This window comes from Brienomyrus brachyistius, chromosome 5 (assembly GCF_023856365.1).
Source record: "Brienomyrus brachyistius isolate T26 chromosome 5, BBRACH_0.4, whole genome shotgun sequence".
NCBI lineage: Eukaryota > Metazoa > Chordata > Actinopteri > Osteoglossiformes > Mormyridae > Brienomyrus > Brienomyrus brachyistius.
In genome coordinates, this window is record NC_064537.1 from 10,006,782 (window position 1) to 10,022,886 (window position 16,105).

At 42.8% G+C, this 16,105-nt stretch overlaps 2 protein-coding genes across 2 annotated transcripts; one reads left to right on the top strand and one right to left on the bottom strand.

Annotated features, from left to right (window-relative positions):
• The first annotated feature begins 854 nt into the window (after window positions 1–854).
• elof1 (elongation factor 1) lies at window positions 855–2,776 on the top strand. Its single transcript, XM_049014176.1, has 4 exons — window positions 855–965; window positions 1,395–1,522; window positions 1,620–1,690; window positions 2,080–2,776. The coding sequence occupies exons 1-4, from the start codon at window positions 864–866 to the stop codon at window positions 2,142–2,144; spliced, it is 366 nt and encodes a 121-aa protein (XP_048870133.1). The 5' UTR covers window positions 855–863; the 3' UTR covers window positions 2,145–2,776.
• A 314-nt stretch (window positions 2,777–3,090) lies between these two features.
• LOC125742281 (calponin-1-like) lies at window positions 3,091–15,879 on the bottom strand. The gene is made up of 7 exons (XM_049014162.1): window positions 15,581–15,879; window positions 12,886–13,007; window positions 11,628–11,694; window positions 10,431–10,568; window positions 10,166–10,282; window positions 6,463–6,609; window positions 3,091–5,198 (listed from the first exon to the last, which is right to left on the bottom strand). The coding sequence occupies exons 1-7, from the start codon at window positions 15,638–15,640 to the stop codon at window positions 4,953–4,955; spliced, it is 897 nt and encodes a 298-aa protein (XP_048870119.1). The 5' UTR covers window positions 15,641–15,879; the 3' UTR covers window positions 3,091–4,952.
• Between the last annotated feature and the right edge of the window lie 226 nt (window positions 15,880–16,105).

Below are 16,105 nucleotides of genomic sequence, written 5' to 3' on the forward strand. Positions count from 1 at the left end.
TTAAAAATTAGAGACTGAAAACAGATTTTTATTATGCATTTCTGTGCGATTTATATATTTCTTTGTATGTATTTTATATGTGTTTTTATTCAGGGACGGATTATGGGTTGTGTGGGCCCCTGGGCAAAACGTTCGCGAGGGCCTCCACCACCACCAGCACCACCACCACAACCACCACAATTCAAGGGCCCTTGGCAGCCAAACGCCCTCCCTATAGGGTCAGGGGCCCTTGTAGGCAGAGGATCACCTACAACCTACAAGCCAATCAGAAAATAGCATTAGTTGTTTCCGGGTAAATTCCTAAATAAGTTACATGTGATCCTGCTGCTTGCACGTTAATATATGGATGAGCACGAAGATGGAGTGCAGGAAAGGTGGAATTGGCAGAGCAAGATCCAATGAATACGGTAAGCAGGGCTCTCGGTTCTTATGCATTGACCGTGAGACACACGTTTCACCTCTAAAGTAATCTCATGCCAAATTGTTGATGAAACTTGGGAGCCTTGCATTTAAATTTATATATTTCTAAATAAATATATCTATTAAATCTAATAAATATATATATTTATATATTTCTAAATTTATATACTTCTCTCAAATTGAAAATCTAACACCAGGCAGCTGACCAAAGTTGACAGCCCCGATATAGGATTATTTGTGCAAGTCATCCTCTTGAGGAAGCCAGGCTTGAAATGTTCTCTATGGGCGAGCATGTTTGTTAATCACCAAGCGTAATGTGGACATAAACATCACAACTTCGCTGTTGTAACGATTATATACTGAAAACGTTTGTAAAGTTGTGGCGGATAATACTCGTATTAAGTAGCCCATTGCTATTACACGCCAGCCCAACAGGTGGCGCTATGCGAATTGAGACATCAACCTCAATAAAATTACAGAAGAGGAAGAACGGGGAGCAATCTTTGCAGGAGGTTAAGCTAGCTAGCTGGTTGTTCTTGGAGAAGGTAAACAAAAAGAAACATGCTTATGTTATTATTACAGAATCTTATTGTTGGGTTGATTCCGTAGCCGTATTGCGGTAACATACTTCAGTGTTAAACCAGTAGCTGAATTTTTCTCAGTTTAGTTAGCTCATGTAAATGCATTGTTTGGTCCAACTTGCCATGTGTTGATCACTGTTGTGCATTAGAGACACTTCGATTTAAAGAACTGTAAAAGAACTACTAAATATTTATAGAAATATTCCCGTTTTTTGGTATTTGAATCAGCTAGCTACCTCGATAGTACATTGTGTGGTGTTTAATATTAACATTAATCTGCCATTCATTGTAACTAATCGGCTTGCTCTGGCCTCCGTTAGGTCAATTACATATATATGCAGTTTCCTGTCATTCGACATCAGGTCATATGTTATTTAAATATCTATTTTGCAGATAATTCAGAAAATGGGCCGTCGCAAATCAAAGCGGAAGCCCCCACCAAAGAAGAGAATGACCGGAAACCTGGACACCCAGTTTACCTGTCCGTTTTGTAACCACGAGAAATCTTGCGATGTGAAGATGTAGGTGGAGAATGACGTGTACACACGGCCAGCCTTTTCCCCACTGAACATAATACTTGTTGATTTGTCAAGGTGTTTCACTGGCTTCTCTCCCCAGGGAAAGGAGCCGGAATACGGGCATAATTTCTTGCACGGTTTGTTTGGAGGAGTTCCAGACTCCGATAACATGTATCCTTCTCCATATCGGCGTAAAAGCGGCCTTTAATTATGTGTTTAAATGCGAAGCTTCAGCGGATGTGCCGTATATGAACGTTTTTGCACGTGATCGCTTAATAGGCGTTTTTAATCTGATTTGCAATAACCATTTTTTCTTTCACTAATGTAGTTCAAGTGCCTTAGTTTTATGAAAGCATAGGGACCCTCCTTGGCTTATACCACCTAGATGACGCTTGCATGCTATGTTGCTTGCCAGGCTATATTGAGTATGGAAATGATTTATAATGCAAATATCTTTGCCCGGGGTAACCACCAGTCCTATGTCCAGTCAGTTAACACTGCTAAGGATTATGTCTGTGTGAAAACCTTTTGCTTTCAGTTTCCTTAACATACCTTTGCAGACCTTTCAGAACCAGTGGATGTCTACAGTGATTGGATAGATGCCTGTGAAGCAGCCAATCAGTAACTGCTTGTGGTATCAGTGGGTATGGGCAGAGGAGTGATGGTCAGGAATGCGTAGGTCACAGTCATTCAACCAGTGTCACTGGAAGTATGCGTACATGTAACAGCATGACTAGGTGGATAGGACTGACAGGCAGGAAAGATCCCTCGAAAGACAACCCTACACAGTTAATATAAAGTAGCTATTAAAAAGAGATTATCAAAGCACTTGCAGCTTTTGTCCATTATCCTTAAACATATGGTGAGCTCTGCTGTTTCTTTCCAAATCTAGGTCTTGGAGCGCATGTGTGCTCATATGTCAAAGTCAGGATATTCTCACTAAAATGGAGCCCCTAACTTGTGGGCGTGTCCTTCCCGCTTCCCCGTTTTTTGGCGTTTTTGGTTGCGATGATTTCAATTATTGTCTCAGTGTTTACTTAACAGACCTAAATAATCCTGATCCCCTTACTGAAGTCTTAAAAGTAACAGTTCAATCGTTCATGATTGTGAAACCGGCCTCTTGTATTAAACTAGTTGTGGGGTGTGGGGGGGTAACTTGTAGGGTGTAATTATTTTTGTTTTATTCCATGAAACTGAACGTCAGTAGATTTGACATACTTTTTTATGTTCCAATAAACTTGATTTTGCTGATTTAAATCCAGACCAGCTTAATGACTTGATGTCACGTGCAAATTAATCTGTGATTAAGTACTTTGTCATTTAGTAAATCGTTACTTGTGTTTGTACTCGGATCAGAAATCAGTAGTATTACGATGGGAAGGTCCCTCATCTTAAATCCTTTAGCTGTCCTTTTGGTTATGAACATAAGACAGTGTGTTTTCTTTATCCCATTTGGGTGCATAGTGTGCTACATTACCTTGTTGTGCAACCTGCCCCCCCCCCCCGTGTTATTCATATCACACCCCAACCAGTCCTACTTCTTCCTTTGGATGCCTGTTACTTCAGGTAGTTGTTGGTCTCTCTTGCCACAAGTTTGTCATGTTGCTGTACAGTGAGGAAAATGGTCAGACAGTAATTGCTTACATTCGTAAAGAAGCAATTAGGGGAGGGGGAACTACTTCATATTGTGTTTATTAACAAGGTACAATTTGAAGTTCTCATGAAGTATACTGGGTACTGAGGTTATTACATTTTTCTGTATTGTAGCTTTTTGTCTTCCTGACAAATGTCTTCTATTTCAGTTTTAAACCACGCAGCTGACTGCAGCACACGTTACAAAACACTTTCTCTCTCCCTCCATGGTTAAGACGACATGCATCAGAACAGCTGAGAGCACTACCCAGCTGCAGGCCAGGCAGACTATCTCTTGACCAGCATTCCTTCGGGAAGCTCACACCGGGGCCACTTTTGGCCCTGAGACCGGAGCTGCTCTGACAAGTGATGGAAAACCCTCAGTGTCTTCCTCCTACAGCACACTTAAAATACAAAACAGCTTCTCCCCATCAATGAACTTCAATATTAAAACCTATAATTATGAAAAGTGCATTAATACTTCTCCTGCAATTTAAAAACATACATATTCTTTTGTTAGACCCTCATTTGACATGGTGTCTCCATGCACTGATATAAAAACATCTCAAATGTTTAGTGGCTACACCTAAATTCATCTAGAACTTCAGCTATAAAAAAATGAATTTGGTAAGTGTCTTTTCTGATTAATCAATGCAAGACACTTTAGATGACTTTTTTGTGTACCGTATAAATTAGGTGTCAGACATGCAAGATCCTCAAAGGTTTGTACTATATCAGTCAACATTTTACAGCCACTGTATATTTCAATAACAGCTGAGGCAAGATATCAGTTTTAATGTCTGATGGTATATTGTGCAGCAGTTGCAAGGAATTATTGATTTCCTTTTGGCGCATAAATTGTACTGACAATTGAGTAATGTTGCAAAACACTAGATGGCAGGCTAACACCGTGATTTGAAGATACACTGTCACACCTCATTCTAAGCACGTCTGGGGAAAAAATGAGTTTAAAACAAAGGAAATTATGGTGTGCGCTAGAGTGTGTGTGTGTGTATGTGTGCCGTCAGTGATTGGTATTGCTATTAAGCCAGTCAGGTAATACTTCTTGCTAATAAACAGTTTTTGTTTTGAAATGTTGAGGAAAAAGTATATCCTTCTGCCACCGAGAACAAAAAACTATTAAACAGATCTAAAAGCATGGATGTTAGTAACGACAGGGTCCTCTTATGGTTTATGGTCATTCATCCTCCAAGCAGGTAGACGGGGTCCTTTTTGCCCCCCACCGACCCCAAAATGTTAACGTTAGAATTTCTTTCGGGGCACGTGCCTCCTGATCTCGGTGTCTGCGGCTGTCCCCCCCAGCTGCTCATTCCTTTGTGTGCCACGGCCGAAAGAGGGGGGGCTCGGGGGCTGGATTCGCAGGCAGGGCCAGATGGGCTATTATTCAGTGCTGGAATCTGGCAGCTGTCTACGTCTTTCAGGGTTTTTCACGTTGGGTGGGGATGGGACAGCGTCTTTGGTGCCGAAACTCAACAGAAACAGTAATGATAAACAGAAATAAAGCCAAGGCTTTAGATAAAAGGGGTAATATGGAAACAAAAAACTGCCCTTGTGGCAGGTGGTTGTAAAAAGTGGGAAATTCACGAAAGCAGCCTGCGGGAGCCGACATAAGACGAGCTAAGCGTAGGAGTTCAAATGCAAGCTGCTCGTGAAAATCAAGACGCTTAAAATAACAGCAGTGAGACAAACTGTACGTTACGTGCTGGAGAAAAGGATTTATAAATGCCTAAGGATTTAGCATTTAGCCTTAACTGACGCGGACGGGAATGATGACGCCTGTTTATGACTCCTGGTAGTTGTCATGACCATACGCCTCCCCACCTTCTCCGCTGTTGATGAAGCCGTCTGGAGCGATGCAGTACTTTCGGTCGTAGACCTGTCGGGGCAGGCCATACACGGTCATGCCTGTCTGGGAGGCCACTTTGTTGGTTCCCATCTGCAGGGAGATGATGGCAGGGTCACATGACTCGAGATCCATCTTCTTGTCGATGATCTGCCGCTTTGTGCCAGGTGCGGTCATGCCGGCCTGGGGAAGGGGCAGAGTTTCCAGACATAAATTATTTATGGTTTGTCAGCCTCGCTGCAACCAAACACTGAAATTAAGGTATGCAGAAGGATGGTTAGTGCCATGGTGAGGGAGAGAGTAGAGCTATTGGCTCCTACTTCTAGGGCTGCGGGTGGAAATCCCAAAATTGCTCTGTGTGTATGCAATTCTCTTTTTCTAAAGATATGCAGTTAGGCTAAATGGTATTAGTATGAGTCCTTGGAATTTAATGTAAGGCAGGGGTGTTAAACTCCAATCCTGGGGGGCCGGAGCCCTGTGTACCTTAGTTCTTTCCCTGTTCCACCATAAATGATTCAGGTCAACAGCTGTGTGGGAATTAGCACAAGGAGTTGAATCAGGTGTGTGACATAGAATAGAATAAACCTTTATTATCCCACGAATGAGAAATTTAGGTGTTACAGAGCTCTTGCACAAAAACGTAATATAGAACAATAGGAGCAGGTAGATACACAAAGATATAAATACAAATGTACAAAAGTTTTGGAAATAAATAAAGATGTACAGAGATATGTACAAAATGTACAGAGATATGTACACAAGTGCGGGGGTGGGGTGGGGTGTGAATGATCCTGGTTACAGCATGTGATATGTCAGTTAAACATATATGAGTAAAAAATACTCACGCTAAACTGTTATAATGTCTGACAGCCGCTGGTAAGAATGACCTGCGGTAGCGCTCCTTCCTACACTGTGGGTGTAGAAGTCTATTGCTGAATGAGCTGCTCAGAGCTCGTACAGTCTCATGCAGGGGGTGGGAGGTGTTGTCCATAATGGATGTTAGCTTAGACCGCATCCTCTCATCCCCAACCTGCTCGATGGATTTCAGTGGGCAGCCCAGGACAGAGCTGGCCCTCTTCACCAGTTTGTCCAATTTCCCCCTGACATGAGGGGGAACCAAAAACCAGCCCCCCAGGACTGGAGTTTGACACCCCTGATCTAGCATGTTCACCTACCTTGTGGCCTATGCTACCTGGGAGGCCGCCCCCCCCGTGGATAAACAGTTGAAGGATGGATGGATGGATGGATGGATGGATGTAGAGTGAAAGCATGTTACTTAGAACCAAAGTTGTTACACATTATAGTAATATCTTGAAAACATAATAGAATTAACTGAACTCTTAATTGCTAACCAGTGTAAGTGAATGAATTTACCATTTTTAAAGACAAAGATAAGGAGCTAATAGGTACAGGCACTAGGCCTTTTCCCATGAGCTCCCATCCTCACCTGACTGGCTCCCTTATTGGTGCCCATCTGCAGACTGATTGTGGATTGGTCCACTGGCTTCTCCATGCCGGCCTTGGGGTCATAGAGGTGACGCCTTGTGCCATATGATGTCATCCCTTTCTGGCTGGCAAACTTGTTAGTCCCCATCTGAAATAAAACATTATGAAATAGATAAGCTTGCCTGAGCAGAAACTTTGGATATTGGCTAAAAACTTCATGCGTGTTTATATGTTCCAGGTTTTGTATTCCTTTTCTGGTTGAAATATTAGGTTGATGAAAGTTCTTTATGAAACATTTATGGACGTACAGGGGGTGGACAAGTAAACACCCAGCAATTTATCAATGTTGAGGACATAATAGGCTGTATGGCCACCGTTTGCCTTCAAAATAGCTTCATTCGTTATTGGAATGCCATCATACAAGTATCTGTAGTGGAGTATTGGACCATTCTTCAAGAAGAAAGCCTCTAATTGGTGGAAGTCTGCTTCAGAACTTCACATAAACATTGAACGATGTTTGGGATTTATGCTTCGGGAAGCCGTGGAAAGTTTAGTCTTCATCCTGGTGTTGGCCTTTGCGTATAGCTTCATTACCATCCTGTAATATGGAGGCAGCATAAGGGAACAAAGTTTGCACTGTAAAGTGCCCCAGGTCCTGTGAAACGGCCACACTCTTTGGCTTTGTGTTCCTCCCGAAAGATACATACCAACAGCTACTGTGGGCTGAAGGCGCCCTTTGGATTCCCCCGAATGTCAGCCCATGCGGACGGAGGAGAAAGCGTGAAAGCTGCTCACGTTACTTTCCCCTTTGCTCAGGGGTTCAGGTTTTATACTTTTTATACCAGGCATGTGGGGACTGTTACCTGCCCCGGGATGCCGATTGTCAGTCCTCTTTTACAGCTGATAATTACTCCTAACTGGCTTTCGACCTAATTACGATTTATTTACTTCAAAGTCCCTTTTCATAATGCATTTTGTCCATCCCCCATTAGGGGTGGCACCGTTAATTGTAAAATATCCAGAATTTCAGGGTTATCTTTATTATTTTTGGTTTCAAAATATAGCACAACAAAGGAACAAAAACTGAAATAATTTTATCAACTGCACTGTATGCAGCCTGTTAGATATTCCACGGTCAACTGTAAGTGGCAGTAGTGCAAGGTGGAAGGTTTTTAGGAACAGAGACTGTAAAGTAACAGACCGGGGCTGCCAAGTGCTGAGGCGTAAAAGTCGCCAACGCTCTGTTGACTCAGTAATTGTAGAGTTCCAAACTTCCTCAGTCATTAACTCCAGCAGAAGAACAAGTGCGTTTGGGAGCTTCATGAAACGGGCTTGCATGGCCGAGCAGCTGCATGCAAGCCTCACATCAGTGCTGTAAAGCACGCCGCCACTGGAGTCTGGAGCAGTGGAAACATGTTCTTTGGAGTGACGAATCACACTTCTCTGTCTGGCAGTCTGATGGACGAGTCTGGGTTTGGCAGATGCCAGGAGAAAATTACCCGCCTGACTGCATTGTGTCACCTGTAAAGTTTGGTGGAGGAGGGATGATGGTATGAGTTTGTTTTGCAGGGGTTGGGCTGGGTCCCTTAGTTCCAGTGAAGGGAACTTTGAATTCTTCAGCATACCAAAATATTTTTGACAATTGTATGCTTCTAAATTTGTGGGAACAGTTTGGGGAAGGACCTTTTCTGTTCCAGCATGACTGTGCCCCAGTGCACAAAGCAAGACATGGTTGGGTGAGTTTGGTGTGGAAGAACTTGACTGGCCCACACAGATCCCTGACCTCAACACCATCAAACATCTTTGGGATGAACTAGAATGGAGATCATGAGCCAGACCTTCACATCCAGCATCAGTGCCTGACCTCACAAATGCTCTTCTGGATGAATGTGCAAAAAATTCCCACAGACACCCTCCATAATCTTGCGGAAAGCCTCCCCAGAAGAGTGGCAGCTGTTACAGCTGCAAAGGGGGGAACCAACTCCAAACTGATGCCTATGGATTTAGAATGGGACGTCATAAAAGTTCCTGTGGGTGTAATGGTCAGGTGTTCTGATACTTTTGTCCATATAGTGTTTTGGTTTTTTGAACATCTGTTGGTCCTGCAGAAATTATTTGAAACTATGATTGACTTCACATGACTTTAAAAAAAATTCAAATTATTATTTCTAAAACTAAAATCCAGCATCTGGACCTCCTCTTCTAAATTAATACTGATGTCGTCAAACCTTTTACAGTAACTGCAGTCTTGGTTCAGTATAGTCAGTCCAAGTTATGGTGAAGAAATGTCAGTACATTCACATTTTCTGTGCTCAGTCTTGATCTCTTCCTGGAGAGAATACTGTATGACCATAGTCCTGAGTCCCTTTTCAGACATGTGGAAGGGATGCATATAAACATTCTCCCAAAGATGTGGCATCCCTACCTCATGTGTTATCCACCAAGCCGGTCGATCAGCATCAGCACTAACTGCAGACTGGGATAAGTGCTGTTTCATTCCAGAATCACTTTCGTTGATGGATTTTCTGATGATGTTCTTGCCTGCCTTGCACTGGTCATTCACTGCAACAGTCCGGATAGACCTGTACCCTTAGTCTAGTGCTGAAAGGATTGGTGCTGCTCATTATCAATTGTGGCTCTGTTTTTGAAGGTCCTTACTGGTACCAGTGGTGCTTCCTTCCGCACGCATACATTCACTGTCTAATCGTAATTCTCAGCAAAATAAAACATGGATCCACAAAAGAAGAGATGTTCAAAGCCTTCTTCATTTCTTCCACCTACCTTCCCTCTTCCAGGTCTTGTCTAACCCTTTCCTTATTTTGTTTGGAGAGCATGCTGCCATTTTTTACCAGGACTGAGTACTTCATCGTTGGTGTGTTCAAGCACTGGCTTAATGATGCTCATTTCTCAGAGACCAGAGGACTTCGGCAGTGACAGTGAAATCGTGGAGACTTCCGAGGAGCTTATTTAGGTCTTTAAGGGCACTAATTCCATTGTCTGTAAGCATGAGATGCCATGCGTTACATTCTGCTGCAAATTCTCAAGACGGCCTACGGAGCCTTTTTCAAACGTAGATCCCCAACTGGTGACCATATCTTGGATCAACGAATGCTGATGGATGTTCAACTCTGCTTGTTTTGTGTAATTCCCTTCCCTTCTTCCAGCTCCATTAGAATGCTTGCAACAAGTGTCGGCATGCGACACAGACATAAGATCCCAGCCTTTGCATCTTGAGGATTTTGGAGATTGTCAAGCTGAAACTGTGGTTAAAACAAGGAAACCGAACACAAGAGACATTTTCAAATGCTTTTCTCATGCTGAAGCCATTATCAGGAGAGATCACAGATACGGTCTTTCTCTCTATCATATCTTCTTTTCTGTCTATCATCTGCTGCTGCTGGTCATTGTGGGAAAAACCATTTTTAAGGCAGTAAGATTTCATTTCATTTCATTTCTGAAAAAGTATGTTCTCCCTGGAATCTGGTCACTGCTTTTTTTCATCAACTTTAGGAAACCGGGGTTTTTCCAAAATCTGAGGCGGCATAGTATTTGCTGGTATGAGGACCGAATATTTACGATGAGGAAGCATAATATTGTACAGGTAGTTTTAGGCTTGAGTGTAACAAAAAAATACACAATTAGCAAAATTATTACGAGATGCTTAAATATCGTAATTTAATAGTGTATGAAAAGGCCTGTGCCACCTGTAGCCCGATGATATTGCATCCGTCCTTCAGCTTCTGGGGGTTGAAGTGTCTCTGCTGTTTCTCAACATACTTCACGCCGACGTCCTGCTTGGTGTGGTATCCTTTAGTCTTCGCCTAGGTATGAAAGTGAGGAATTATGGCTATGGACTCTAGAAGTTCAGGGACGAACCTCTACAGCAAGATAAACACGTTGGAGATGTAACAGTGCGCTCCAGATAAAGAGTGGCATTCATTGTTTCATTTTCATAAATGCTGCACTCACCAATCCAGCCAGGGAGATCAGAGTGCTCTGGACCTGAGTGTGGTTGACGTTCTCAAACAAATCATTGGCTTCAAAGATGTCATGTGGCCTCAGGCCATAGTCTGTGATGGCTCTGACGAAATTGCCAATATTCTCCAGCTCAATGGTAAACATGAAGCATAAAAAGGATACAAAGTGATAAATCAGGAAAATATGCAATGCTGTGCAAAAGTATTAGGCAACGTGAAGGAAGTTAAATGGTGCTGGCGTAAAACTATGATATCACGTCTGTCAAAGTGTGTTAGCTTAGCTATTTTCAAAACCTTCCCTGAAGTTCAACCCTGTATTTGCAGCAACCGTCCAGTACACTCATATATTATTTGCCTCGAGCACTAGCACATGTCTGGCCTCACTGAGTTCTAGCCAACCAACAAGATATCAGTAACTTTTTGAAGACAAGAAGGAATTCTTTATGTAACTTTTAATGTGCCGATATTTTAATGTCAAATTGTAAGCAAAAATATACTTACTACCAAGATAAATAACTTTAAAGATTTTCTTTGATTGCTTAAGACCTTTGTACAGTGCATTGGGAAACATATCTATATTAATCATGTAGAACAACTCATAATTCAAATATGTAATCTAGTAATCAACATAAATAACTATTTCTACTGTAAACTGACACAAAACACTCTACTATAGACCTGACCCACAGATTCCCTGTCTCTTAGTTGCCACCCAAGATAAACATCTCCTTCCATTATACTCAATATACTTTTATATATAACATTTATAACAATGCATGTGTGAGCACAGGAAACTCCAGATGTGTGCATGTGTGGAGTCGCTGAAAGTCGCGGACCGCTCACTCCTCGACAGAGAGATCCTGGGAATTAATCCATTCCTTCAGTTTACGTAATTATTTGAGTAATAAAATGGGTGGGGGGGGGGGGGACTGGGCAGGGGGGATTTTTATTTTCCCCCAAATTGCCAAGGACAGCCAGTCATTTTTCAAAGGAAGCCAATATATACGCTCATACACTGGGATGGACTCAATTTAACAATCTGTTTGTGACAGGGAATGTAAATATATGCATCTTCCAAGCCAAGAGTATGACCTCAGCTGTAGGTCTGAGGAAGCCTTTATGGACTGCCGCTAAAACGGCGATGATAAGGCTTCACCACCACACTTCCACATCCACGCTGGGCAGCTACCTGGTACCAGCTCTGCGACGAGGTGTTAATCTTATTCACAGAGCCAGGCTGCAGCTTGTTGATCAGCCTAGCAGACAACAGAAGAACACAAGACAAATACTTCATAAGGGCCAATTATCCATCCATCCATCCATCCAGCTTCCAAACCGCTTATCCTACTGGGTCGCGGGGGGTCCGGAGCCTATCCCGGAAGCAATGGGCACGAGGCAGGGAACAACCCAGGATGGGGGGCCAGCCCATCGCAGGGCACATTCACACACCATTCAGTCACTAATGCACACCTATGGGCAATTTAGCAACTCCAATTAGCCTCAGCATGTCTTTGGACTGCGGGGGGAAACCGGAGTACCCGGAGGAAACCCCACGACGACATGGGGAGAACATGCAAACTCCACACACATGTAACCCAGGCGGAGACTCGAACCCGGGTCCCAGAGGTGTGAGGCAACAGTGCTAACCACTGCACCACCATGCCGCCCCTGGGCCAATTATCATTATTATTATTATTAGATATAAATAAAAACACACTCTTGGGTACTTAGACACCATAGGTACCAAAGACCAAAAGAGAATAGCTCCAGTTTCTGGGGTCAGTCATACATTGTAATATATTAAGATGCAAGTTTAAACACGGAGGCGGCATGGTGGTGCAGTGGGGTTTCCTCCAGGTACTCCGGTTTCCCCCCACAGTCCAAAAACATGCTGAGGCTATTGGAGTTGCTAAATTGCCCGTAGGAGTGCATGTGTGAGTGCATGGTGTGTGAATGTGCCCTGCGATGGGCTGGCCCCCCATCCTGGGTTGTTCCCTGCCTCGTGCCCATTGCTTCCGGGATAGGCTCCAGACCCCCCGTGACCCAGTAGGATAAGCGGTTTGGAAAATGGATGGATGGAAGTTTAAACACAGTGTAAAACACAAACCTGTCATGCACAGCAATTAGTATCAAACACTAAAATATATCATAATAATTTAAACATACTTTAATTTTACATAATATTTAAAAAAAAAAAAAAAACACATACAACAAAATTGCGTAAGTTGCTAAACAGAACTTTGTCCAAAGGACAGGTAATTCAACCTTCAGTTTGTTGAGATCATCACCGATTTCATTTTATGAAAATGAATTTCAGCCTGGCTGAAATTCCCAGAATAATATGTGGAATTCTCATGGAATTATATGGAGTTCTGGGTGATTTTTCATGCCAAACAAATGGTCCTGGTGAGCTGCTGATGACTCCCTCCTGTCCAGCATTCACTCACTCGCACAGGATGACTCCGTCCTTCAGTCCCTCCATGAAATTCTCAGGGATCCCGCGGCCGGTAACTTCCTGGATCCAAATCCGTAGCTCATCCTCCTTCTGCGAGTCATACTTCTGGGCCAGCTGCGATTAGAAGATGACAGGTTACATGTAGAGGTCAAGCCAGCTGGATACATTAATGATTTTTTTCTACTATACCGATTCAATAACTCTCCTCCAAGTTGGAATTCATCCATGATATCTAGGGAGGCCCAGGATATTTGAATATCCATTTATAATCTGTCCCACAAAACCACATGCCCATCACCAGAGGAAGTGTGAAGAAGCTTTGCTTCAGAGTGGGGCTGCCTTTCAGGAGGACCAACAGAAGTTCAATCTGCACAGGGTCCTGTTACATGCAAATGCTGATACAGAACATAAAAAAAATGGCCGAATTAAACTGCCTAATCTACATTTGACATTAACAACTGCTATGTCATTATACATTCCTGTAATCCCGTTCCAGATTAACAAATAAACTGCAGATTTTATGCCTCTATGATTCATCAATCAGTCCAAAGTACCGTTAATAATAATAATTATTATTATTTTTATTTTTTTTTAAGAAAAAAACCATGAGCGATATTTTATCTGCACAGCCTTGCAGGACCCTGATATGAGTTGTAAATGTACAGTAAAATTCATTACTATTGTATAATTTCCGTGTCAACAACGAATGTTTTTTGCTGGAGTGAGACTGATTCCCTGTTCTGTTGTGTTTCCGCGTTTGCAAGGAGGCAGCCGCCACATTTTAAGTTCCACGGCAGCGGGATATCTTTCGCTCACCCTCTTGTCCTGTTCAGAATTCCAGCTTTCCCTGACACAGAATGAGGGGAGCCAACACAAACAGGTATTTCATTGCCGTTTGGGCCAACACACCAAACAGGGCAGAAATGAGCTCGTCTGCCTTGCCGCTGGTCTCCTTCCCACGGTCCCAGCTCCTTTCGGGGTCCTGCCCTATGGCAAGGGCACCCCCGCCACGCACTGTACGCTGGCAAACCAAACAGCCCGATGCTGAAGGAAGGCCAATCAGCTGACGCATTCTGCCAAAAAAAATTAGTTTTGTTTTGGTCTTGCCACTAAGAATTAGATCAGAATCTCATTTACATAGTCAGTGAGCCTGAAAAGATTTCTGGAATGGAATAAATTCTGGACTAAATTCAAGATAAAGCAATATAATTAAGGGAGAAAAAAAAAACTAGAAAATTCTTAAAGAACTAGCATCATCATTTCAGCTACATATCAGCAGTGCCAATTATATTTCCTCAACATCACTGCATTTAATTGTATAATATACAGCCTACGATAAATTGTCTACTGAAGATATGATTTTGAAAATCCTGGAATGAACAGAGTAAGTCCATAAAAGGAGTCCGTAAAGAAGGGAGAGGAGGCTGAGATACCTGTCTGTCTATGAAACATCCCCCCCCCCCGCTGAGAGAGTCCCAAGGAATGCGTGTATTTAAATACAGTGTGGAATAAACACTGTCACGGTCACAGCTGAATAAACGGCGAATAAATCTAATGACTTAATCACAGAACATGAATACCAAAAATTTTCCATCCCCAGCTGCGCTGTTCTGCATTTCTGGGCCTGCAAAACTCAACGCTGAAGACACATTAAAGAGTCTGTCTTTCTGCTTTCTGCTGAGTATTTATGTGCTTTGGAAGGGAATGAGGTGCCCCTGGCAGAGAAGTATAATATTTACCTGTGTAATTGGTCACCTAGCAAATAAAACTCACCACCTGTGCTTGAATTCGTCAGGCATATTCATGGTACGTATTTGTACTGCATACGCTTGAAGGCTTCTTTGCTCTTTGCAGAAAACCAGAGTTAAAGTTTCTGCTAATTCAGCCGCAATCCCAAGAGTCTGGCAGACTGCTGTGCTGAGACCTTCGGAGCGGCATTGCTCCTCTTTCATTGCTGAAAACTAAAGAGAAGACTGCGGCGTCTTATGCTGGATAAAACCACAGAGTGACTTCCTGACTCGCCAGTGTATCATCAGAGACTGGTCCTTGACAGACTGGCAACTTATGCAAGTCACTGTCATTTTTCAGTGGGTAGCGCTGTGGGTCAAGGGTTCGAATCCCACCTATGGGCTTTACAGTTCCTTACCTTGTTGGGCAGCATCCTTTCCAGAGTCTCCCCCAGCCTTGTGCCCTATGCTACATGGAATTGCCCCCCCCCCAACACCCCCACAATCCTGACCAAGATATATATATATATATATATATATATATATATATATATATATATATATATATATATATATATATATATATATATATATATTGAAAGCTTGGCAACAAAGCCATGTGTGGTACAGTGCAGTCCAGTGTTACCTCAGCTATACATTACCTATAAAATGGCAGACGAGGGAAATGAAAAACGAAACGCCACCAGCTCCACCCTAACAGCGGTTATATAAATACACGCACGTGCAATTATCCTCACGTAAACCTCGACCGAACATACACATAAAATGACAGGCGAGAGGCGGCCGCTAGGCGCTGGCTGCACGTCAACTATTTATACTGCACCAAAATACTGAACAATAATGATCAAAATCATCATTAAAACCAGAACACACCGACTTCTACCGCTACGTCAATGCACCTTGCTGATTTAAATGGATTGATATTGCACAAAATAGTACCTTATTCTTGACTTCAGCTGACAGTCCGAAAGTCGGTCCCTTGCTGAAATGGGTCGCCATCGTTTCCTAAGTTCACAGTCGATTTAACGTGTCAATTAAAATATTAAATAATGCCACATAAATATATATACGTGAAGTTCAGGGGGAAGTCATATGGCCATCGGTGGAAAGTGCAGTGATGAGATTGTTTTGTCTTCCCTCCTCGACTTTTTTCTTTCTCTTTTGCTCTCCCTGGAGAAAGACTGGACCGGTTCAGCAGAACTTCACTCAATCTTTTTTAAACTCTTCCCATCTGTGCGTGTCCGCAGCGTGTCGCCATTGGCTGGGGCCCCCGTCCAATCAGGACGATATCTCGCTGTCTCGGTGATGTCACCCACATGGCATTAGGCTCCGGCCGTCTCAGTTTTTCCAGAGAGAGATGAATCTCAAGATGCTTAACAACTGTCATTATTATGTTTACACTTTGTGTGTATTTACACAAACACCAAAGCATACAGGAAACGTCTTTAACGTATACGTCTTTAG

What these genes read in the sequence shown, in the direction of transcription:
- elof1 (XM_049014176.1), top strand. Translation starts at nt 864, where the DNA reads ATGCGAATTGAGACATCAACCTCAATAAAATTACAGAAGAGGAAGAAC. An exon ending in AAATCTTGCGATGTGAAGAT is followed by an intron (nt 1,523 to 1,619) that starts GTAGGTGGAGAA and finishes TTCTCTCCCCAG; the next exon opens with GGAAAGGAGCCGGAATACGG. An exon ending in GTTCCAGACTCCGATAACAT is followed by an intron (nt 1,691 to 2,079) that starts GTATCCTTCTCC and finishes ATACCTTTGCAG; the next exon opens with ACCTTTCAGAACCAGTGGAT.
- LOC125742281 (XM_049014162.1), bottom strand. Translation starts at nt 15,640, where the DNA reads ATGGCGACCCATTTCAGCAAGGGACCGACTTTCGGACTGTCAGCTGAA. An exon ending in CAGCTGAAGTCAAGAATAAG is followed by an intron (nt 13,008 to 15,580) that starts GTACTATTTTGT and finishes TTCTAATCGCAG; the next exon opens with CTGGCCCAGAAGTATGACTC. An exon ending in GCAATATCATCGGGCTACAG is followed by an intron (nt 6,610 to 10,165) that starts GTGGCACAGGCC and finishes GTTTTATTTCAG; the next exon opens with ATGGGGACTAACAAGTTTGC.